The 23,151-nt window shown below is 48.6% G+C and overlaps 8 protein-coding genes across 8 annotated transcripts; 4 read left to right on the top strand and 4 right to left on the bottom strand.

Annotated features, from left to right (window-relative positions):
• Positions 1–30: 30 nt before the first annotated feature.
• On the bottom strand, positions 31–1,975 carry DEU56DRAFT_790380 (major facilitator superfamily domain-containing protein). The gene is made up of 12 exons (XM_041352600.1): positions 1,892–1,975; positions 1,625–1,838; positions 1,466–1,576; positions 1,285–1,413; positions 1,046–1,230; positions 949–986; positions 849–892; positions 727–801; positions 617–670; positions 306–560; positions 208–231; positions 31–151 (listed from the first exon to the last, which is right to left on the bottom strand). The coding sequence occupies exons 1-12, from the start codon at positions 1,956–1,958 to the stop codon at positions 148–150; spliced, it is 1,200 nt and encodes a 399-aa protein (XP_041210863.1). The 5' UTR covers positions 1,959–1,975; the 3' UTR covers positions 31–147.
• Positions 1,976–3,104: 1,129 nt separating this feature from the next.
• Positions 3,105–5,341, bottom strand: DEU56DRAFT_971736 (putative argininosuccinate synthase). The gene is made up of 9 exons (XM_041359465.1): positions 5,181–5,341; positions 5,045–5,124; positions 4,937–4,996; positions 4,807–4,872; positions 4,677–4,759; positions 4,517–4,626; positions 3,809–4,464; positions 3,657–3,757; positions 3,105–3,605 (listed from the first exon to the last, which is right to left on the bottom strand). The coding sequence occupies exons 1-9, from the start codon at positions 5,230–5,232 to the stop codon at positions 3,533–3,535; spliced, it is 1,281 nt and encodes a 426-aa protein (XP_041210862.1). The 5' UTR covers positions 5,233–5,341; the 3' UTR covers positions 3,105–3,532.
• Positions 5,342–5,436: 95 nt separating this feature from the next.
• On the top strand, positions 5,437–7,668 carry DEU56DRAFT_790341 (uncharacterized protein). Its single transcript, XM_041352599.1, has 8 exons — positions 5,437–5,546; positions 5,603–6,169; positions 6,217–6,258; positions 6,310–6,351; positions 6,409–6,471; positions 6,522–6,589; positions 6,642–7,573; positions 7,633–7,668. Exons 2-7 carry the CDS (start codon positions 5,624–5,626, stop codon positions 7,465–7,467), a joined length of 1,587 nt encoding a protein of 528 aa, XP_041210861.1. The 5' UTR covers positions 5,437–5,546; positions 5,603–5,623; the 3' UTR covers positions 7,468–7,573; positions 7,633–7,668.
• Positions 7,669–10,158: 2,490 nt separating this feature from the next.
• Positions 10,159–15,768, top strand: DEU56DRAFT_790329 (uncharacterized protein). Its single transcript, XM_041352598.1, has 14 exons — positions 10,159–10,516; positions 10,583–10,679; positions 10,741–10,814; positions 10,868–11,051; positions 11,097–12,658; positions 12,705–12,745; positions 12,797–12,886; positions 12,940–13,143; positions 13,193–13,564; positions 13,612–13,787; positions 13,840–14,094; positions 14,150–15,122; positions 15,175–15,334; positions 15,387–15,768. Exons 1-14 carry the CDS (start codon positions 10,495–10,497, stop codon positions 15,587–15,589), a joined length of 4,413 nt encoding a protein of 1,470 aa, XP_041210860.1. The 5' UTR covers positions 10,159–10,494; the 3' UTR covers positions 15,590–15,768.
• A 1,652-nt stretch (positions 15,769–17,420) lies between these two features.
• On the top strand, positions 17,421–18,246 carry DEU56DRAFT_208893 (uncharacterized protein). The gene is made up of 4 exons (XM_041345079.1): positions 17,421–17,510; positions 17,559–17,658; positions 17,717–17,767; positions 17,822–18,246. The coding sequence occupies exons 1-4, from the start codon at positions 17,505–17,507 to the stop codon at positions 18,232–18,234; spliced, it is 570 nt and encodes a 189-aa protein (XP_041210859.1). The 5' UTR covers positions 17,421–17,504; the 3' UTR covers positions 18,235–18,246.
• Positions 18,247–18,258: 12 nt separating this feature from the next.
• Positions 18,259–19,530, bottom strand: DEU56DRAFT_910502 (uncharacterized protein; the record flags this gene model as incomplete). The annotated part of the gene is made up of 7 exons (XM_041357179.1): positions 18,259–18,459; positions 18,515–18,709; positions 18,735–18,905; positions 18,959–19,048; positions 19,105–19,150; positions 19,202–19,303; positions 19,355–19,530. 7 exons carry the CDS (start codon positions 19,528–19,530, stop codon positions 18,259–18,261), a joined length of 981 nt encoding a protein of 326 aa, XP_041210858.1.
• A 545-nt stretch (positions 19,531–20,075) lies between these two features.
• Positions 20,076–20,913, bottom strand: DEU56DRAFT_208769 (uncharacterized protein). The gene is made up of 3 exons (XM_041345078.1): positions 20,691–20,913; positions 20,503–20,632; positions 20,076–20,452 (listed from the first exon to the last, which is right to left on the bottom strand). Exons 1-3 carry the CDS (start codon positions 20,802–20,804, stop codon positions 20,091–20,093), a joined length of 606 nt encoding a protein of 201 aa, XP_041210857.1. The 5' UTR covers positions 20,805–20,913; the 3' UTR covers positions 20,076–20,090.
• A 955-nt stretch (positions 20,914–21,868) lies between these two features.
• DEU56DRAFT_208725 (uncharacterized protein) lies at positions 21,869–23,108 on the top strand. Its single transcript, XM_041345077.1, has 6 exons — positions 21,869–21,972; positions 22,025–22,078; positions 22,128–22,214; positions 22,293–22,429; positions 22,484–22,685; positions 22,735–23,108. The coding sequence occupies exons 1-5, from the start codon at positions 21,942–21,944 to the stop codon at positions 22,682–22,684; spliced, it is 510 nt and encodes a 169-aa protein (XP_041210856.1). The 5' UTR covers positions 21,869–21,941; the 3' UTR covers position 22,685; positions 22,735–23,108.
• The last annotated feature ends 43 nt before the right edge of the window (positions 23,109–23,151 follow it).

Below are 23,151 nucleotides of genomic sequence, written 5' to 3'. Positions count from 1 at the left end.
ATTTGAATAGGTTGTAGCCAGCTGTGTCTTACCCACGGTATAGGCACTAGTGCTGCACCTATACATCCGAACAGCGTCAGACCCCATCTATATGTCAAACGCGCAAACATTTGTGTAGTAAAAAGAGGAAAGGCGCAAGCGGCAAGGTTACCTGTAAATTTTATAGGTTAAACAGGCATATGAGAGTTGCGCGAAGGATGAACTCACGACAAAGGCTCAAGCCTGCGATGGCTGATGACGCATATGGCCCATAGCTGCGAGGTTAATAAGTTTTATGCAAACCGGCAAGTCATATGATTCCTCACCAATCTGCGAGATACAAGAAGCCCACAACGTAAATGACAAATGCGCCAGACATGAATACCTTGAGAATAATTAGTCTCGCAAGAGCAATGACGACATTGTGATCAGAACAAACAACGAGACCGATTGCTGGCGCTATCCAATGTACTTCCGGCCTTGCGGTCCAGGCGTAGATGAACATCCCAATCGGCAAAAGGATTGTTGTGAAACAAGGAAGATAAAGACGTGCTTCCTGACGTTTCCGAGGATAATGTTTCCTGGTTCGAACGAGTTGGTATTCCGTAGACGCACGATGTAGCAAGCACATGCTCACTGATACAACTTTTCCTGATACATGTTTGCAAAGTAACCAATGAAACTTCCAACGCTAAGCCGGACAATTGTGAGCAATGTCATCACAATTTCTAGACCTCTCCGACTCACATGAGGGTGGCGAAGATGAATCCTGTGTTCTGGATGTCAAATCCGTAGACCGCCTGGAACTCAGCGGAGATAGACCTATATCCGGGTTAGACAACAAGAAGGCAACATATTGAGTAACATACTCTATAAGTGCAAAAATGACGCCCCATGTGAAGCCAGTCCATAACTGCGCACGACAACATTCCATTTTAGTATTGTCTCTAAAAAGTAGTCAGAGCCTACACTGAAACTCTGCACGATAGGTTCCGTCAGCAAGAGGTCTGAAAAGTCAATGTACGTGTCAGCTGGTTCAAACATAGTATCAGCGAACTTCGCTGACATATTGGTCGCGTGCAGGAAATCTTGACCAAGGTCATCAAGCTTTGCTTTTTAATATCTGCTTTCGCTTGGTATCTAGCATCTCCTGACTCTTTTCGCTTCTGTCTTGCAAGGCGAGTCAAAACTATGGTGGCCCGCGTTTCTTTCATGAGTAGCACAACGAAGATGAAATAAACCCCCGCAAATCTTTAGGAAATTCCTGTCAGTGCACCGTGCGTGATATGTTCTAAAGAAACCAACATAACATGGACCCACTGTATCCATCTCCATCCAAGGCGGGGACTAGCCTCGATCACACCAGCGATTATGGGCCCAAGCCCTGTCGCTGCCACAGAAACAAGAGTAAAGAACGCCATGGGTTGACCACGCCTGTGAAGGTAGCTGTAGCGATCGGACAAAGAAAAATCTCGAGATGCCCAACTCATGTTGCTTCCATATGTCAGCGATCGAACCACCCACCAAGGTTGCACCTGTTGAGCCGAATGCGCCCCCGAGCAGACGTCCAAACATGACGGTCTGTATGTTCGGTGACCTGTAACAATCTGTGAATCAGTGATACGCTCGTGAAAAATGAGCTTACAGGGCAATCATCATCTCCGTGAGCATGAATCCAAATGACGAGACGATGTATATATTCAGGCGACCAAACTCTTCCGTGAAGGACGAAGTGATGAGAGGAACTGTGCTAAACCCGATTGACCACATGCTCAATCCAACGGTGGCTTGGAACTGAGTGCAGTTCAGGTCCCGCATCATCGACTGGTACCCCATAGAAAAAGAAGCCGACGCCGCAGCTAGAGGCAAAGTCAATTATCTAGTCGCTCCATGGTGTAGATTAGCTAGTTACCGACTGTCGCAGAAAAAGCACACGCCACTAGTGTGATTGTCCACTTTGTTCTGTATGAGAAGTTCATGGGATCTCGTGTGTCATTGTCCTCAAAGGTTACCTGTTACATATTAATCGAGGCTCAGGGCAAAGCGAAGGACTACTTGCAAGAAATTTGTTGTTGTCCTCGGCCACTTGGGTCATTGACGTCGGAGAGCTATTGATGTCACCTTTTTCTGATTCTTGTACTGTCGTCATGACGGGTCGTAGATGTCGTAGGGCAGTGAGTGATTTGAGCGGGTATCCGACTTTGTTATCCTTCCAGCTCTATTAAAAGTCCAGGGTGATATGGAATGCCTTCCACTCTCGTGACTAGATATAGTCACGAGTCCACACTAGCGCAGAGATGGGCCATTAGTCAAAGCCTTGTCTGAATAATCTCGAGCTATCTTGAGCCCAAGAAAGTACGGAACTTAAGCACGGATGATAAATCGACGCCATAAGAAAGACTCACATCTTATTTACGTTGACATTTTAGCTCGTTTGAGGATTCCCCAAGTTTCTTGAACAGTGAAAATGCACCGGTCTGATGGGCATTAAGGACTCAGAAAATAGGTCATTCCTTTCCTCTAGCTATCCCAAATTAGCAGCAGCATCTTTGCGAGGCAAGGCCACCTGATTGCAAGTAGACGCGGAAGGCTGCCGAGCTTGCTACTGGAAGATACATCCTACATACTTACTACGTCTTGGACATAGCTCATGCCAACTTGAAGGAGCACGATCATGTTACATCGCCTGAGACAGAGAGTAGGAGTTCGAACGGTGATAGCTTCTGCCAAGGCTCCCGATTTTTAAAGAGCCTGTGTTAAGGCTGACGAATGAGCGGTATCATATTAATGAGGGTGCTCAACGCGTCCCCGATGCAAGAGGTCATGGTATACAGTCAAGTTCGCCAATTATAATTTGTCATGCTGTGCAAATTTAAATCAACAACGCCAAATAGAAATTGAAATCGAGTTTGTTATTCGGTGACTTTACAGTGCCTTGCATATAAAACTGCGTAGTCGCATTTCCACAAACCCTATTTGTACCTATTTGCTCGGGCCAAATCATACCGAAAATACCCTGTCGGTGTGACTGGTCACATCAAATTATGCCTCCTCACCTGTCTCAACAGCTTCGAGAGTGCATCATCACCTGGCGCTATGAGCATGCAATGACTGGCTCGCAGATTGCGGCACTCGCTGGATGGAAATCCTTCTAGCGAGGGCACGAGTCTGTTAGTGAGGCTGTGACTGGTCACACCAAGAATCAGGTATTTTCGGTATGTTTTGGCCCGAGCAAATAGGTACAAATAGGGTTTGTGGAAATGCGACTACGCAGTTTTATATGCAAGGCACTGTACCCCAGAGCGAGAGGAAGTTGTTAGTGCTGCACAGTACGTACTTCTCTGATTCGAGTGGTAGATGGATATAAAGAATGTCACTACGGAGCTGACAATGTTTCGGGTATTTGCGCTATTCAATGCGCTTGTTCGTGAAGCATTGAAAGTTTGAGTACAAGCAAGGTATCTGTCGGCGCCCTAGTATCGCAGTAGCAGGACACTATTTACAATCAGAAAGTTTTTCCTTCTGTCCTTGAGATCCGAAACAGAGCATTTGACTAGATGCGGGAGCCATAAACATCCTCTGGCTCGACGCCAGCTTGACCCTTGCGAGCATTAGCCTGGCCCCACCTTGAGCAAGGTAAGTGAGTAAGTTAAAATAAATGTAAGGTGGAAACATACTTTTTGATACGGATGCTTTCAATCTGAATGAAACCCGTAGTATCTGTTGGCTCAAAACCACCAAGCTCGTCCATGGAGGATTCATGCTCATCGTACAGACCCTTGTTAAATGTGGGTAAGCAAACATGAAAGCCATGAATCAAATCTATTACCTCGTCAGAATAGCGGCCGATGACAACGACGTTGCCCTTGTAGAGCTTCAAGCGCACTGTTCCGTTGACGGTGCGCTGGCTCGCGGGAATGGCACTAGTGACGAACTCGCGCTCAGGGGTGAAGAAGTGCCCATTGTAGAGAATGCGACCCAGTTCGATAGTGACGAACTGGTCACGGAGAGCACGAACATTGCGGTCGAGCGTGAGACCTTCAATGTCCATATGTGCGACACGTAAAATAGTCGCTCCAGGCGACTCATAACAGCCGCGAGACTTGACGCCGATGAATCGGTTTTCGACAATATCGATACGGCCAACACCATGCTTCCTCGCGACAGCATTGAGTGCGAGGAAGATGTCGACGGGGTCGGTCAGAGGGGCTTGGTTAGCGATAACAACCTTTACGGGGAGGCCAGCCTTGAACTCGATTGAGAGCTGCTCAGGCTCCGCTGGTGCATCCTGGAGAGACGCAGTGAGCTTCCACATGTCATCTGGAGGTGTGGTGTTCGGGTCCTCGAGAATTCCTGCTTCATAGGAGATATGGAAGAGGTTCTCGTCGGTCGACCATGGTTTTGCGGCAGTCTGTTGCACTGGAATTTGCTTCTCCTCCGCGTATGTAAGTAGTGCTTGACGGCCAGGGAAGCGGTTATAGAACTCTGGACGTCAGGGGATTAGCAGCAAGCTGGTGTGCTTTAGAAACGGGATCACCAGGAAGCCTCCAAGGCGCAATGACCTTGATATCGGGCTTGAGACCATAGAAGGCAAGTTCAAAGCGAACTTGATCATTCCCTTTTCCTGTACAGCCATGTGAGACATAGCTTACGGAACGTCATTGAGCCGAAGTGTGGAAAATGAAGGCGAGGCTTACTCGCAACCTTCTTTGGCTGCAACAGACATCATGCCGCGAGCAATAACAGGACGAGCAAGAGATGTTCCAAGTAGATATACATTCTGTCATGACGATCAGCACATGATAACTGCCCGAAGATGGAAATCACCTCGTAGATGCAGTTTGCCTGCACAGCAGGGTAAATCAACTGGGTCACAAATTCGCGCTTGAGGTCCTGCGAGTTGATGAACAGTGAGCAACTAGCGAGGCCTCCCAAACCACTGGAATAATTTACAAACCTCCAAAAAGAATTTCTTTGCACCAACACTGAGTGCCTTCTTTCTAGCCGCTTCAAAGTCCTGACAAACAGTCGATTACTAGCAACGGAAGGCAGTAGATGTCAGTACCTCCTCCTGACCAACGTCAGCCATGAAAGCGTAAACTTCATAGCCTTGCTCGATCAACCACGCCAGGATGCATGAGGTATCTGCAGATCTTCACTATTATTATGATCTCCTTGCCAAGATACGCAGATCGACTTACCAAGACCGCCAGAGTATGCTAGCAAAACACGGCCTTGTGCAGGGGCTGACATGATTGCAATCGTTGAAAAGTGTTAATTTTCCTTTGGGAAGACTTGCGAAGTCGATCCCAGTGGCAGGTCAATGTGCGATTTTGAATCTGATTATTATCGTGATGATCTGCGAAGGGGTCGATTTGCAAGACATCGATGACCCCCTCTTGCTCCAAGTACTGCCGCGGCGTTTCATTTAAGTAGTGTCTGTGACTGTCACAGCGCGTTCCATTACCCTTCTCACTTGGGCGAACACCTTTGTACCACGTCGGCCACAGCTTCATCTACTGCGTACGCCAGCAGTTCCTCCAACAATAGCTTAATCACTAAACATAGTATGGAAATGAGCATCCTCTGGGGTTGGGATAATCGCCGTTAACTATCATTTCAGCTGTCAAAATCCGACCTCAGCATGAATTCACTGGCATTCGAACGTGCACCTGGCCCATCGCGGCGTAACAACGGTCACCGTCGGCCAAATCCCACGTCAGGAGATGCACCGACCAATTCTAGGGCTGGTCAACGACGCAGGAAATCACGCTCCCCGGACGCGTGGAATTCTCAGCTCCAAGTTGCCGCGCAGAGATCTGAGCCAGCTCAATCCGAAGCAGGAAGGAAAAAGAAATCGACAGCTACCCTGCCTTTTGATAGCAGACCCTTTCTTGCACCACTTGACGATGTCAATCCTGAGAGAGGTCGCAAGCACAAGGCCAAATCACGTCAGCAAGGTCGCTCAGGAGTGGAGCACCAGGCTACTGCGTCTGCTCTTGCCGTAGAGAACAGGCCCAAGAAAGATAGGTCCAAGTCGAGAGACTCCGTTTGCAGACCTATTTCGAAAGCTCCGACATCCGATTCCGAGGGTGTCCAGGCGCTTGTGGACCTTCACCTCGAATACCAGGGCCCACTCGCGGCCGCTGAATTTGCAAAGCTTAAGCGGGAAATTGAAACGTGGAAGAAAGTAAGTAAAAGCACGCCACGACTTTTATCGTCTGACCAAGGACATAGATGGCTCATGACAATAAGAAGACAATAAAGAAGCAGAATAAGGTTCGTGTATGCGCTTTATTTTGGCAGATTTCTTACCAGTATGACGCGTAGATAATTGAAGAGCTTCGGCAGAAAGCAACCGCAGATGAGAAGGTCAGTGTGGCCACCGCGTGTTAAGGCACAAGCTCATTTAGGCGAATGTTCATTCAGAAACTGAAGGAGACGGAAAGTCAAGTGAGCAAGGCACAAAACAAAGTGAAGAAGTCTGAAGATGTGAGTCTTTGTGGAGTTGATGCGCATGTTGTCCTTGAACTTTTACTCAGGCCATCAGCAATATCGAAACGAATGTTCAATGCCAAATTTGCATGGAGCTGTTACTCAAACCATATGCGTGAGTCTGCATTCCCTTCCCTGGCATTGGCAGTTACTCATGATTCCTCCAGGTTGTCACCATGTGGTCACGTTCTTTGTGTTTCATGTCTGCAGGAGTGGTTCAAGAAAGCACCCCCCGGCGATGATGAAATGCACGACGACGACGACCCCGATTACCTACTCTTCCGAAAGAAGACCTGTCCATGCTGTCGCGGTAACATTCGTAATAGGCCCATCCCTGTTTTCATCGTCAAATCCATTGCATCCGCATTGTCAAAGGTTCGAGGAATGTCTCCCAACACTTTATCGCCCACCGCTGGATCCGCTGCCGCCGACACGGATCCATGGGAAGGTTTATTCCCGCCTGACGACGAAATAGAGGACTATGGGAGCGATGATGATGATGACGAAGAAGATGACGATTGGCTCGATGAAGATGTCTTCAGTTATGGCACTGGGAGTGATGATGATCCATATGATGGCGACTACGTCTTACCTCAGTGGGAGCCACCGGCAACCGTTATTGACGAAGAAGACTACCTCTTCGACCAATTGGGCCACAATGACCTCAACGTCCTTCGGCGCGGTGCCACGCTTGCTATGCTCAATGAATGCGACATGTACTACGTACACGACGAGGGACTTGTCGCGCACGACGGGCATAACAATCGCATCTTCCTCGGGTGGAATATTTCCCTCAGTGCAGATGATGAAGATGGTTCGAGGTACATTGAATGGGTCTCGCAGGACATGGATGAGCGCCCGGAACGCTGGAGGATAATTCATCTTGAGAATGGAAAGTATGAGGCACATCGGCTCGTCCCAGAGGATGATGTGTGTGATTACAGTGACTCTGACTCTGAACACTACATGGCAGAGTCTGATGTTGAGTTTTAATGTCGTTCACAGACACTACCCTATTAGCAAGCTATCAGCAGACATTTCGCATTGCCGCCCTTGTACATAGACTCTTATCCCTGTCCATGCCCTGATCAGCTTGCAGGTGTTTTCAATTGTCAATCATGTATACTATAAATCCCTTACAATATTTGTACATTCTAGATGTATCGGACAAGTCGGAACTTGATGATTCTCTTATGTACTCAACGCGTCAACCATCCATTTCACAACACAGTCATGTTAGCAACGACTCGGATGTTTTCCGAGATGCAGAATACTGGCGCAGATACTCTTCAACACCAGCAAACCAAAGCGACCGCACTCAGGCTTGAGGCAGGTTTTCGTTATATGTGACGAGTCTATCTGTCAACTTACATACCCTCTTTCGTTTGGCTTCTGACTCAGATGGGCCAGTGGAGTATAGTTCTTGTCCTAGCTCTGTGCAGGTTTTTCGAGCTATGATGCTTAGGTACCGGCTTCGGATCCTGGAGGCTGGGGCGTGCTGGGGGGATTTTGGACTTCTCTGTAGTCATGGTGGACCGTGGTATCCGCGATGACCGACTCCATATCGCTCAGCTCGATTGCCTGTTCCAAACACAGGCAAGGCTTGCGAAAACTTATCCTGAATGAAACATCACCATCATGCACCGACTCGTCCAAGCAGGCTGGATTTTGATTTTTGAAATAGTGCACAGAAGGAACTGACTGACCTTTCTAGTATTTATTAGGAACTTCTCCAATGTGTTTTTTTTTACCTGGCATCCTGGTGTCAATATCGCTGAGGGCGTCAAAGCTGCGACTGTTTCAAGCACTATGATCCTGGTGGACACCATTTGCGTGGGCTTCGAGCTGACGTTCTGTCCTAGACCTGCCAAGGAAAGTGCTAGAAAGGCTGGGACCTCTTGTTCCATTGTTACGGTCACGCATACTGCAGACCGCGGTACTTCGCTGCTACGAGTACTCACCCGGTTCCGCGGCTTGTTCCTGCTGTAAGTAAGTATTTATTTTACCCGGACCTTTAACTCATATATATATAGCATGTGGGCGACCCTGCAAGATTCAAATGCAATATCTCCAGCAGATCCAGGTTGCAGTCAGATGCATGAGCCCGTGGATAAATGATGCAATGACCACTACTTTTAATTAACAGATGCTGTACTGTCATATAACTGTCAATCACCCTCACGGATGGCGCAAATTATCACCGACTTCTTCGTGGGACAACCTGTGGTTTGCAAATGCTTGACACGTTGACCATTTGAATTCATGATGTTCGCGGGACTGATCATCCGTGCCACGATGATCCCCTTATGTCACTGTCCTGCGTACCTTGGTGTTTTTCACAGATAACAAGTGCATCTGTGCTCGTTGCTCGTTGTGAGGCTGTATTCGTTCAGCCAAAAATGGTTTGCCCATTACGTTGGTATAAGGCCACAACAATGATCACCATCAACGGCAGAGTCCGTCGGCGGTCGAACCACATAATAGTTTGCACGCTGTTCATGTCGGTGCGGGGGCCAGGACTACCAACTTTATAAAAGAATCCACCGGTCTTACTAATTGGTTCGTCAGGTTTCAGGTTTCGGTTATTTTTTGAGGCTTAATATGTTGGCGGACATATCCCCTTGCCACCAGAAAGCCGACGACCCCGAGAGATATGTCGCTATTTAATGCAGGTGCTGTTCTCTAGGTTTGTAGCAGGAACTGAGGATAGACCTCAAAACTACCAGGTTGATACCAAATCATGACTGTTCTGATACAACAGCCCCTTGCTATGGAACTATAATCGCTGGCAACCACGAACTACTACAAGTATACTCAAGAAATCGACCGATTTTCCACACGGAAATCCTAGGTTCAAACTATCCTTTTCTGTTTCAAGTTCGCGCATCTCACTTTTTCCGCATCTAAAAAGGCAGTTGATTCCTTGCGAGCATTGACAGGCATTAACTGGTAGCGATCTACAGATGTCCTATGTCCTCGGAGCCCTCGTCACCGCTGGATTGCTCCTGGTGACTGACAACATGTCCCCTCGTCGGGGCAGCGAAATAGTTATAATTGTGACCTTTCCTCCTCGTTAGGCTGTTCGCGTTTGTTTTGCATGATGGTTGCAATAGCGTGGTTGCTACTGATCTTGAAGCTGCGAAACTTCAACGTGTTGGAAAGTTGCCTGTCAAATCACGAGTGAAGGTAGGTCTTGGCTATGATTATATTTGTACTATGCTCGTTATGCGGTCTAAGATTTACTAGGAATCTCTGCATCTTATGAATTAACCGGTATGATGATCACCGCCGACAGCAGTAGTATGCACGTTGCCCTTCACGTTACAATTAAAAATACACCTTGAAAAATGCAGTGTTTTGTTGCCAGTGCAAAGCTTAGAATCCTACGCATAAACCTTCTCTTTTTTTGAACAAATTGATTTGGCTCTTGCAATTGAACTGGGACCAGCGACTATCTTCCTTCTATAGTATGGTCTGGCTAGGGGAGACTAACTTGGACCCACGACTCATTTATGGTGTCCGGGGCTAATTTTTGGCGCCCACTGCACTAAGCTTGGCACATAGTACCTTGAAAAAATAATTGCACTTTTGATGTTGGGCTGATCACTCATTATGAAGAAAGTAAGGAGGTACCTGTAACTACGCAGCAGGTCAATGTTAAGGCCAGGTACTCCGGATGAAAAATGCAAAGTGTTAGGCATGGCATGATGGGATTTCTCAGCCACATCACGCTTTCAAATCACTCCCCACATGGTCTTATTCGGCCACGCCGAAGACTAGTAAGTGACTTGTGCCAGTACCTACCTAGTCCATTTCTTTATAGTTTCCGTTCTTACCACCAGTCACATCAGACCAACTTTCCAGTGATTGTCGTCCACATAATACTCCAGGGCGCCTGGAATCTTCAACAGAGTCCAGAAATTAGCATTTCTGAAGGCATTATCACAACCTGCCACCCTGACGCTCGTCGAGCCGCTCAGTGTGGAACGGAGTTACGGTTTGCCAACACGAGTCATACGCATGCAGGAGGCAGAGGAGCAAGGTGTGTTGTGCATTCATTGCGTTGGTTGGATCACTCTCATGCTTGGGCTGACTTTTCACCTTTTAGATACATGTCGAATCTGCAGCGCGCCTGGCGACTTGGATCAGCCGCTCTTTTATCCCTGTAAATGCTCTGGCACTATCCGGTATATCCACCAAGACTGGTCAGTAAACTTCAAACAATAGTAGTGTTATCGTACCACCACATTCACCCCTTCTATCTAGTTTGACAACATGGTTATCTCACAGCAAGAAGAAGACCTGCGATGTCTGCAAACATCCATACTCATTTACAAAAGGTGAACCCAACCTACGTTTGATGTATGGAACTGACTGACACTGCTTCCCTCAGTCTATGCAGCTGATATGCCCTCAACACTTCCACCACTTCTTTTGTTCCGCCGCCTTGCTCAGCAGGCATTATTTGCCGTCCTTTTTGGTCTGCGGGCTATTATGGTCGGAACCGTCTGGCTTGCCGTGCTACCTTGGATTACCATTTGGACATGGAGAGTTTATTTCACAATGGGCGAATCAACGTGAGTTACACACCTTGTCATGCGATCCCAACTCACACTGTTTAGTGCATGGTGGATAAGTGGTCGTGGTCGACCATATGCTGACTTTTTTGGGATGAATGGCCCCACCGCTTCTTTGAATGGTTCCTTTGCTGGTCTCGGACTTCCTTCCAACGCCACACTATATCAACGTCTTTCCAATCGCCCATTCTGGTCGATGCTATCTGCTGACATTTTCGCCGGACAAATCATTGCCTCCCTTATTGTCTTAATATTTGTTGCAATATTTCTTCTTAGGGAATGGATCTCGCAGAATGCTCGACCGGGGGTATTTGAGGATGAGGATGGCGGCGCGATACCTCCTGCCCCTCAACTTGGCGACCTTCCCGCAGTTGCAGTAGAAGAGCCTGTCAATGTGCCGATTCCAGATGAGAATGGTCATGATGCTCGTCGTGCCCTTCAAGAGGCAGCTCTCGATGCACGACATCAAGGGAGAGTCATGCGTGCTCGTCGAGGTGCCGGTGTCGCTCAAAGGCAAGGTCTACGCCAACGTGACCCAATAGAGATGGACCGAACCCTGGCTCTTCGAAATCGTCCTCTCGACAGACTTCCTTTTCCCCTTGAGCCAGCCCCTCAGCTTCCTCAAGTTCCCCGAGAGCATCCACCACCGTATGAAGACAATCATCAGCTTCGGAAAGGAAAGGGCAGAGCGGAAGAAGCTGATGATATTGAAGAAGGGTCCTCAGACCTTCACTCCCAACGACGTATACGCAGGAGGATTCACACCGAGGAAGACGAGAGTACGTCTCGTGAGACTGATGATAGTCAAGCCGCTCAACCTTCTACTTCGCTCAATGGAGGGGAGGCATTGGCATTCCCGTTTACTTTCACGGTTGCTAGCACTATCAGCTCGAATGTCCCAGAACCATCTAGCAGTAATGATCCCGTCCTCGACCCATCGACCTTCAACGGGAGGTATCCCTGGAATGCAGACTCCCAAATTGACTCGCAACCAACTTCTTCCTCTGTCTCTCCTTCAACGACACCTTCACTTCATGTCAATATTGGCACTCCGCTGCGGCGACCTCCCATGGCAAACTCCACTGTTTTTGCGGAAGGGGCGACACCTAACAAACTTCAGCTAAGCCCAGCTCTGCCACTGTCCTCACCAAGCCTCGCAATGTATCTCGCACCAGAAGAGCTGGAAGCTGGACCATCATCTTCTGGACCATCGGGGTACTTTGACAACAATGAACGCTCGAGAGAGGAACTCGAAGATGAATATGAGCGCTTCTTCCGTGAACCGGAGTCAACTACCCCCGACTTACCTCCTCCATCCGACACGCAGGATCAAACATCTATTGCCACTATACCAGATACACCCTTCGAGGATAATGACGAGGAAGACGATGATGAAGGGGAGGAGGATGACATTCCAGCGCAACTTCCTGCAGCCGAGGTTCGGATTTTGGATGATGAGGACGACGAAGACGATGAAGGCGACGAGTTGATCAACCCTCACGATGAGAACGTCGCTGCACCTGCTCAGATGCCGGTTGCACTCCAGCCTGGTGAGATTGATGATCTAGAACCGGGAGTCGAGGATGATTTGGACGGAGCCATGGAAGGTCTGACTAGCTTTCTTATCACACGAACTTTGCTGATCTTCTGTAGCTATTGGATTGAGGGGGCCTATCCTTGGGGTTTTTCAAAACGTTCGTCTCGGCTTTTGATCAATGTCTCATTATCTAATGGATATAATACAGGCGGTCCTTATGGTCTTCGTTCTTGACACCGCGATTGGCTTCGGCGTATGGCTTCCATTCACCTTTGGAAAGACGACTGCTCTGTTATCGGTAGGAGGTACTGGAGGTTAGTGGTAAACGGCAACTCATTTCATTTCATTCAGCTCGACCCTCCACGGGCACTGTATATCCTGGATCTCCCAATTCGAGCCATGAGAGTTATTACAGATCCCATTGTGGATCTTGTAACAGTCGTTCTTGGCCTGTTCGTCTTCCCTGGCCTGTATTGGTCCGTTCGCCTGGTTTTGAATGTCGTACTGCTCCTCGCCAATCGGAAAGTCAGCGCTGACGAGATTATCAAGTGGACGGTGATTGAATTGTATTTACTAAAAGAATGCGTTCTCATTTATTTTGCAGACCTTGAAGATTACAACTATGTGTGAGAATGCTTTCGCATCCTTGCAGACACCCTCGCCTTCCTCTGCCATTACGTTGTCACAGCGTCTTGAAAACTTCTTGGAAGGTGACTCAGTAATCGCGCGGTACTTGGAACCATATTTTGCAACTCTGGGTCGCGAGGTTCGATCTGCCTCCGAGCAAGTGCACACTTCATGGGTCAACCTGACTATGGGACAAGGGACGTGCGAAAAGGTATTCGCCATTATACTGGGCTACGGCGTAGTCGGCGTCCTTCTTGCTATTTACCTAAACTTGTTCACTGTTGGTAACGCAAGAAGCGCGGGACGAGCTATCCGAAGTGCAGTACGGCAGCAGCTCCTAGTGGTCAAAGTAATGTCTCATTCACTGCAATTTTGATTCACGCTTATCTTTCACAGGTGGCCATGTTCATTGTTATCGAGCTCGTGATATTTCCGCTTGGATGTGGCATCATGCTCGACATCTGTACGGTTTGGGTCTTTCCTGAAGCCTCCCTCGAGTCACGTGCTGCCTTCTTCACTCAAGCCCCATTGACGGCAATGTTCTATCACTGGGTCGCTGGAACCATGTTCATGTGAGTCAACAAAACGGTGTCAATGGACTTGGTAGACTAACTTTTTCTCTAGGTATCAGTTTGCCATTCTGTTGGCAGGATGTCGGAACATCATGCGCCCCGGAGCGATGTGGTTCATCAAGGATCCTCAAGATCAGAACTTCCACCCAATCCGTGACATCCTGGATAGGCCCACATTCACTCAGTTCCGCAAACTCCTCATTAGCGCTTTCATGTACGCCATGGTGGTTGCGTGTGGAGTGGCAACTCTTGCTGTTCTACTTTTCGTTGGCAACAGGTCGATTTTCCCTCTTCGGTGGAAGACACGGTGAGAATTCTACCAAGCAAGAGATTTCGAACTTTTTTATGACATTGCCACCTAGCGAGCCGATATCCACTGTCCCTGTAGATCTCATTTTCTTACAGTTTGCTTTGCCATACACGATGCGCTACCTCAAGCCCAGGAGATCTTTCCATCGGTGGGCCGTCCGCATCTGGAAGATGGTCGCAGCAAGGTTGCGTCTGACGTCGTATATGTTTGGCGACCGCCACTCGGACGAGGAATTCACATCACAGTTTGACAGTTGGATTACTTACCTCCGCAGGTCATCGGGGGACATAGAGGCTGCTAGCAGAACGGCCGATGGGACTTTCCGTCGTGTGCCCGCAAGTGACAACATCGCACTTCCGAAGGATATGCGTGCCACCGCGGAAGTGCTGGTGGATGGGACTCCCGCCAACCCTGCTGCGCAAGAGCTCGTAGCAGCACAAGATGCAGAAGCCCTAAAGGCCAAGCGTGATGTCAAGAACGATTATCTTATCGTATACTTCCCACCTAACTTCCGAATGAGAATCTTCGGTTTCATCGCCTCTGTCTGGGTCATCGTCGCCGTGTTGGCTGCTATCTTTATTGCGGCTCCCGTGCAACTGGGTCGTCACTTCTTCTGCTTGTTCACATCGAAAGAGCTGCATGATGGCTACTCCTTCCTCGCAGGGCTCTACCTTTTTTGGGCTTGCTATCTCGTGGTCAAAACCGTGGAACGCATGGAAAAACGCAGACAGCGAAAAGGTGGTGATGGGCCAAGAGCTGAGTTTGCAGTCTTCTTCGTGAAACGCAGCCTCCTTTGGTTATCCAAAATTGCCTATATGGGGATCTTTGTGGGCATCGTCGTCCCCATTCTCTTCGCACTCGTCATCGACATGTACATCGTCATGCCTGTTCGGCTGACTCTCAACCCGACGATGACTATTCACATCCGTATTGTCGACATGTGGGCTCTCGGTCTTGTGTATGGCAAGATTTTCATGCGCATCAACCGACGGCCTCAATTTGATGTTGGGCGCGGAGTGGTCACAGTCAGTCAAAGTTGGTTACCGGCAGGATGAGCCTACTAACTGATAGTTATAGATCATTAACAACGGATGGACTCATCCAGACCCCAAACAAGCAACAAAAGAAGTAATCATTCCGCTCATTGGAGGCTTGCTTGGTATGCTATTCCTTCCTGCTGCTGTAGTGTGGGGCCTACGGGAATTCCTCAATCTGCCGTTAAGTCCCAAATTCATGTGTAAGCTGCTGTACTTCAATTACGCCACAAATGTCTTACTCGCTTTCTGCAGTTATGCACGCGTATCCAGGCATGTTCGCCACGGTTGGCTTCTATAGGGCGTCAATGACCACGTTGAGGTTGTTGTCCTCCTGGTCACAGGCGATCAGGGATAAAGAGTTCTTGGTGGAGATGCGGTTGCAAAATCTCGAGCCTGCTGCGACGAGCGAAACCAATGCACAAAAAGGAGGGGCGGAAGGTGAAGGGACCGCTTAGTTTATTTTCGATTTTCGATTTCGATTTCGATTTCGATTTTCGGAGACCGTAGACATCATGGCCTGATGTATAACAATGTATGTTTTTTTTCCACGTTAACCGCGTGCTGGGCGAGTATGTGGTTGGCAGCCGGAAGGCAGGTGACGTGGGTTTGGCGTGATTAACAGTGAAGGTTAGACTTTAAAGCTTACTTTTCAGGACAAGGCTTCTAGACTAATACAAAGAACGTGTGACTAGTGAGTAATCTACTCACATCGCGGAGACTTCCTAACATTCTAGACAATTCGTGGTTGATCCGTGTCTCAATCTGCCTTATCGATCTGGTCCTGACGGGCGGCGTGGGACTAAGAGCCATCAGTAACGACAAGGAACGCGTCGTAGTGCATATGCGCGGAGCGGCGTCGGGACAAGTATGCTTTGACGTGTCTACTGTTTCTACGGGTGCCCACGCACCGGCAAATCGAGGATTAAGGTGCCGAGCGACAATGCTGCTTAAGGAAGTCTTGAAAACCCCGCCTGGATCCCGGAGCAAGTGACAGTGAACGCCCGAACATAACGTGTCGACATCGCGAAGATCCCGAAGAATCGGTAAGTCAAAAAAAATTATATTCATCAACAGTCATGACGACCAGAGGGAGGAGTTAGCTGAAGTACTAAGCATTATGATGTCTACAAATGTCAAAGGCCACCGAATAAGTGACCGAAATGTGGCACTGGCCTCCTTACTATCGTTCGCGCGGTAGTGCAGATTATCATCCTATGTAGTGAAGTGTGGACTCAACCTCACCAACAATCAAGGGCCAAACAAATTCAACCGTGTCAGTAGTCTGTACGAGAGCATTGTGGCTTTAAGAGCCTTGGCAGAGTTCTGTGTCCTGCAGAAAATTAATAGTATCGAAATCAGGCCCGCTGATTCAGTGCAGTGCTGGTCTGGCCTCCTCTCACGACCTTCGATTTAAGTCCGTCCTGCCATGGTGCCGTGCCTATCGTGGGCGTTGAACCCCAACCTGTTCAACTCTCTTCACTTGCTCAGCGCGATACGTTACCTCGCATCGCATCGGATGTGAAAGCATCTCGGAAACTTGCAGGTGTTCTTGTATACGGCATAGAGGTGCATATGACATGCGAAGGGCGGTGCCAGTAACGCAGAACTTATCTTAAATCGTGAGTACTAGCTTTGTTGGGAGCTGAGGTCAAAGCTTGCTTCATAATCGGTGGAGTGAGCGCTGTTCGTTGTTATTGATGCTCATGCCCCCGGCCCAATGAAAAGATAAAATTACACTCCCGTGAAGCCCGCTGATATTTATCGCAAGCTCCGCGGCCAATCATTTCCGCGACAATCATCTTGAAGGCCCTATTAAAACCTATAACATTCTATCAGATACCAAGGTATCAATAATCAGACAACCCACGACTAAAGTCCACCTATATCTGGGCGCGGGCTTGGCATGAATGGCGAACAATGTGCCCATCGAATACGCTAGGACGAGCTTCTATCGGCCGGCATCATTACAAAGGTTCAAAAAAGCTTATCAATCCCCGACTTTGTGGATTTCAGTGCATGGAACGATGACAACGAATTAGTTTATGATAACCGTGGTGATCATAATGGGTGCACGGTCCTGCACATCAAGCCTGGCAGGGCTTGGCACGTAGGACAGAGTTCATGGCGGAATAAGAGGACTTGCTCACATTTAGCCAGCCCTTGACGGAGCTTGTACACAATGTGCAGTGTCGGATAGTAAATACTATCGGTACTAGTAGAATGTGAGCGGAAGTGGAAGGTGGTATTTATGTTTAAGCCCCGCGAGCGGTGGCAGCACAGCCACACATTTCACGTTTCATTCCAAGACGTAGGAGGAAAATCCTTGATCAATCAATCGTGAACACGGGAACTCGGACTCTCAGCATCACGATGACCGTCAGTTGTTCTAATGCTGAACTGTTCCATAAACTGAGCTGAATGTAGGACCTGACGTTTTGTTACATTCACATGACTGAGCATGATCTGAAAGTCCTCGATACTATCGACAGTCCAGAATATATCTCCGGAGAGCTGTCCGATGATGGTAGGACGACCCACTTCCAAAAACACGGACGGTTGATTGAAAACGCGCAAATCAATAGAACTTGACATACCAGCACACATGATTCCACCGAATCCAGATGATTCTGACAGTTCGCGGCGATTCTGTTTCTGATTAGAACCCTCTGGCTGATCTCCATTGATAGTACTGCCTTCTCAGGTGCATCCTTCATATCCCTATGGGAATCCAACAAATATAAAGCATCCAGCCGCAAGACCGAGACCACCATATGACCCAACTTCTCGGGCGTTATTCGAAGATATGGGCTATGGCGGAGGTGGCGTGAATGGCTCTTTACGCTGGAGAGACCTTGCTTTGGACCGATTGTTGCCCGTCAACGAAGATAAAGAAGAAATGAGGAGAGCAGCCGAGGCAAGAAAGATGGCCAATGGTGCCACGAGCCAAACACAACAGCAGCAGCAACAACCGCCACCCCAGCCAGATGCTGGTGATCAAACTATTGACGAAGAGGACGAGGAAGAAGAAGAGGACAGTGCAGAGCATGATGAGAACGATGTTGATGAAGATAATTTGGACGATGACGATGAGGATATGTAACTACGTAGACACATTGCTCAACTTCTATGACCTAAGACTCATCGCAGCGACGAGCGCATCGCCTGCATCACCCAATAACAGATGTTTGGCATCCCCTTCTTGCTCGATGACCCACTCATAGGCTTCCAGTAAAAGTGTATCTGTTAAAGGAACGAAGTGATCCGCGAAGACACGAATGATGTTACTGACGCGTGAGATTGCAGCGCGAGTAGCATTGTCGATCTCCTTAAAAAATCGAGTGAGCATCTACCACACTCGGCGCTAATGACATTTCGCCTACATCGTTTTGGTTTGAATATACCGCTTCAGCATCAAAACCCTCTTCTCCCTGGTCGTTGTCCTTTGCTTGTTTGCTAACCCATATGTAGCCGTTTAACCCCAGGATAAGGTCGACACCGCACGGCAAAGATATAAAATGTGACTTTAATCGCCGAACCAATATTGGGGGTACTGTCACGAGTTGGCCATTCCGCAGCTGAGGGCGTTCAGAATGGTTTAACCCCTTGCTCAGGGGAATGTGACAATGTGGTACTCGCCTTGCCGTACTTCAAGGACCGCGTGTGTAGTGACATGGCGCCATCTGAAAAAAAAGCTTGTACTTCCGCAACTAGAAGATCCCCTTCCTCGAAGAAGGTTCGCATTTGAAGTTCATCGCTCTCTAGTTTCCGCCGCTAGCATGAATCGGGTTACAAAGATCATACATTGTTGCGAGGGTAAAACACACTTGTACCCCTCCGGGCAAATTGACTGACGAGAGCATCAAGACGGCGTCTTGGCGCGAATTGGCGTCTACTTTCCATCTTCGAGGTTGAACCTGTGTGTCACACAGCTTCAACGGAATTCTCGAAACCTCAGTTGTGAGGTACATACCTCCGTTATGCGCCCAACGACGAGATCTCCCACCTCTGGATTGTATCTCAACAGAGAATTAATACGAGGAGTAACGGAAAGTGTGGCGACCACTCACCTGGTACGAATTGCACGAACGGTCACCAATTTGTTCACGCGCTCTACAGTCCCCACGACGGAGGCAATGACATCCTCTTTATCAACATAAGTCCCATGACCACTTCAGAAGGCCGTTCAGACATTAAAATATCACTCCTAACAAACTGCTTACCGCATGAATGCTTGGGACGATGTGATGGTCTCCCCTGGACAAGTCAGCCTTGGCTCAGAACCTGTGAAATCGTCGTCATCCACGTCCATAAGATCCTCGACATCCGGATGATGTCGCACTGATCGATGATAAGTGAAATCAGTTGGCTGTGACGAAAATGATATGAAGGATAACATCTGAGTTGATATTAGTACTGCAAGTCCATCCAGTTGATCGCCAGGAACGTAAATTAGTGATTGCCTAGTTACTGCATACGTTGCATAGCGCGCGCGACGTGGGAATTTGCAGTTACATTGTCCTTGCCTTCTTCGTCATGGATTCTCGAGCACGCATCCGTCATCTCACTCTGTGTTATGATGGTCCCTCAGCAACGGCCTTCGCGCGCGGGTCGGGTTGCCAGTGCCTTTGCCTACGGTGATCATAATACCATCCATGTCAAATTTTCTGTCAACGTTGGAGTGACCTCTTGCGCGATCTCGGACAGCAAATTGCAAACAACTCAAACCCATCTATTTTATGGAGAGGTACAATTAGGGGCAGACACTACTAGTAACATAACGAAACAAAGCTACAAGATCAATAAAGCGAACGACGAACGATATATATGTGCGATAATATACGACAACGAGCGAGCTATAATGCTGCAGTGGAAAGGTCAGAGAAGCATATACAATCCCTGTGTGATGTGGCTCATATTCTACTTTTAAGCACATTAATAACAAAACGCGTTATGCGTTTACTTATAGGCCAAGAAATAGGCGGAGAGAGCGGGAAGGTCATTCGACCCTGCATCAGAGTATCCCTGGCGCCGGGACCCGTTGAACTTGAGGACGACGACCGTGCCACACCAAGCTTTTGCAGCGGCACCAGACGTGATGTGGTAGATGGCGCGGTTAATGGGCGCGCAACGCGATAGCGCAGTTGGGGAGTACCACAAATGAAGGGGGAATCTAAGCGGTTCTCCATTCAAGCCTTGCGTTAAGACAATGCTTTCCGCTTGGCCATCCGGGAAATGACCGCTGACGAGAGGTTGGGGGCACATGCCCTGGGACGGGACTTGGGACGGACGACACTTGACCGTGATAATTCTTGGGCGCTCTGCAAAATGATCAGTATGCCGTAATTATTAAAAACGCGTCGGGTCTCACCTTCTTCGGGCGAGAAGAGGATAGCAGAAACCATAATGACCTGCTGCTCAGCAGGTGGTGGAGTGGCAATGATATTGTAATTTTGGGCATGGGTTGCCGGAACACATTCCTTTCGATGGCGTGGCCAATCCTGGATGTCGTCACTGATGAGTCGCGTATCCATCACGCGACTGTCATAAAAGACTTACGCTTTGAAGGTGTTCGGGAGTGCAATACCATGCGGATTGGCAGCGGCTACACCACATGGAAGTGGGCCTGCAGCACACCGTGCAAGGGTGGTTAATGAGAGGGACGGGATTCATTTTTGACGACCGGCGTTGGGCAAATGAAATTAAGAAGTCCGTAGAAGGTCAGATGAAAAGTGGTTATGGAGATTATGGAGATTATGGCGAGTGGGTTGAGCTTACTTAAATATGTTGGGGCGCGCTTAGGTTTCAAGGTTTAGGTCGGCAGGTACCCCTTCACAAGGGTTTCGCGTGAGAGATGTCAAGCCCACATTGACCGTTGAGTCGTTCGGGATCTAAGTTTGAGGATCGGAGATCTGTGAGGCGATGCTGCTTCCAGGCACTGCCAGTGGTGGCTTTTCAAGCCAGCTTTCAAGTGGCGGACGTTTTGTACCTTCGCTTTGTATCCACGGTGAGCTGAGTGAGCTAATTGGGATCAAAGGATGACGTTGTGGACGTCGTAAGGTGGCGTCGTAAGGTTGTGAGATGAGACTGAAGCGGCACCTTGCATACGGAAGACAAATGCCGAAAAAAATGCTTAACCTGTGTTCCCTTGGAAGGGAGGATAAACGTCGGGAGAGCATAAAGGCGAAAGATTCTTGAAGAAGAAGAGAAAAAAAATTATGTGCGGCACAAAGCATAAGCAGAGCATAGCCTGAGCATCATGTCATGCAGCTTCTGAGTTTACTGGAAATTTAATCCCCCGCAAGATGAAGGTTCATGAACTTGTCCTCCGATGTTCGGAATACTTCGGGCATAGTATCCTGCAAATTATGTCTGGCCGGACGGTGTGGGAGACTGCCAATCCAACAACCTGCTGAACAACAGATTCCATGATATGGTCGTTGCTGACTTACGTGAACTGCGAGAACTTGTCATTGAATCAGCATCCGATTCTAACCTCAACAGCCCTCAGGTCAAGGCAGCTCACTGGTAGCCCTACAGTACAAACCACAATGTCGGTCGTTCATACCGCTCGTACACCGGCGCTTGATAGCCCACAATTCAGTTGATTTTCTGGTGACAGCGAAAATGATACGTCACTTCGAGTAACTTGACGACACTACTGTAATCCCTGCAGCGACAGGGACGATAATAGTTTCCTTGAAGTATCCTAGCAGGTTGTATGCCGGTCAAGGTGAATATTCATAATCGAAACCCAGTTGTTTTGTCACACCGGTCACACGTCACACCAACCCATATACACCAACCATCATGTCCGACGATGAAATGAATATCGACGAAGGTACTTGTCTCAGAAATCTATGGTTTGGGGCTGTGTTCTAACTCTGGACAAGTGGCTAATGGCGGCGCTGTGAGGCGGAGAGGCAGAGGATTCCAAAACACGTCAGGTAATCACTATTCAGCCCTCGCGTTTCGCAACTAAAACCACTGCGATAGGCGGAAACGATGGCACAGTCACCGCAGAGCCTACTTACGACAGAGTTGAATCTTCTCATGTCAAAGACGACACGAGAGCCGCGCGATGTAAGTATCTCTTGGCTTATACCACCGCATCGGGCTTACGAATGATCCTTAACCATATTCCACGCTCCCTCTGCACAGCCGTTGAAGGTTGGATTGTTTTAGTCACCAATGTACACGAAGAGGCAACAGAGGAAGATGTCACGGACAAGTTTGCAGAGTTCGGAGAGATAAAAAACCTCCATTTAAATTTGGACCGACGCACAGGCTATGTCAAGGTCCGTTCATCGCATCGAGAGAACAAGGGGACTTTAGCATTTATTCAATTACAGGGCTACGCACTCGTGGAGTATGAGACCATGACTGAGGCCCAGGCTGCTATTGATGGCGCATCGGGAACACCATTATTAGAACAGGTAGTCCAATGTGACTACGCGTTCGTTCGGCCCCCTCCCTCGGGGCCGAAAAAAGGCAGAGGAGCTCGGGAAGGGCGCGGTCGGAGTGCTAGTCCGTCACGCAGACAGAGAGACTGAGGTCATTCTTCATTTTTCCCCTTAGGTGTGCGATGTCTGACTGTATCCAGCTTTGTTTACTGTAATTTGATCGATGCTGTTCTCCCGCAATGACATCTATTCACCGATGCGACGTGACGGCGTGCTTATGAAAGGCCCCGGCGAGACTTAGTCGTACCTGCACGTCGATTATGGGCGGGTGTGACGGTTGATCTCAGTCAGGCAGTGTGTAACTTGCTGCTCGGAGCACGTTTCAAATGAGTTGAGCAATGCACGGCAGCTTACTTAGCTACATACACATTCCCTGTAACATGATACTACACACTAGCTTGGCTGCAGTCAACAACAAGTCGACAGACTGTCAAGCCGTCATTGGAGGGCGGCCGGGCGTGCCGGGCGCTCGCCGACGAGCTTGTTTACCTTTGTTCCCACCGATTACATAACGTACGCGCCACCAAGTTTCTTGTGTACATTGAACTCGAGTCGAA

This window comes from Suillus clintonianus (genome assembly GCF_016758775.1).
Source record: "Suillus clintonianus strain FC179 chromosome Unknown DEU56scaffold_19, whole genome shotgun sequence".
Classification (NCBI taxonomy): Eukaryota; Fungi; Basidiomycota; class Agaricomycetes; order Boletales; family Suillaceae; genus Suillus; species Suillus clintonianus.
Note: the sequence above shows the minus strand (reverse complement) of the source record. Positions and strands in the feature narration are given on the sequence as shown.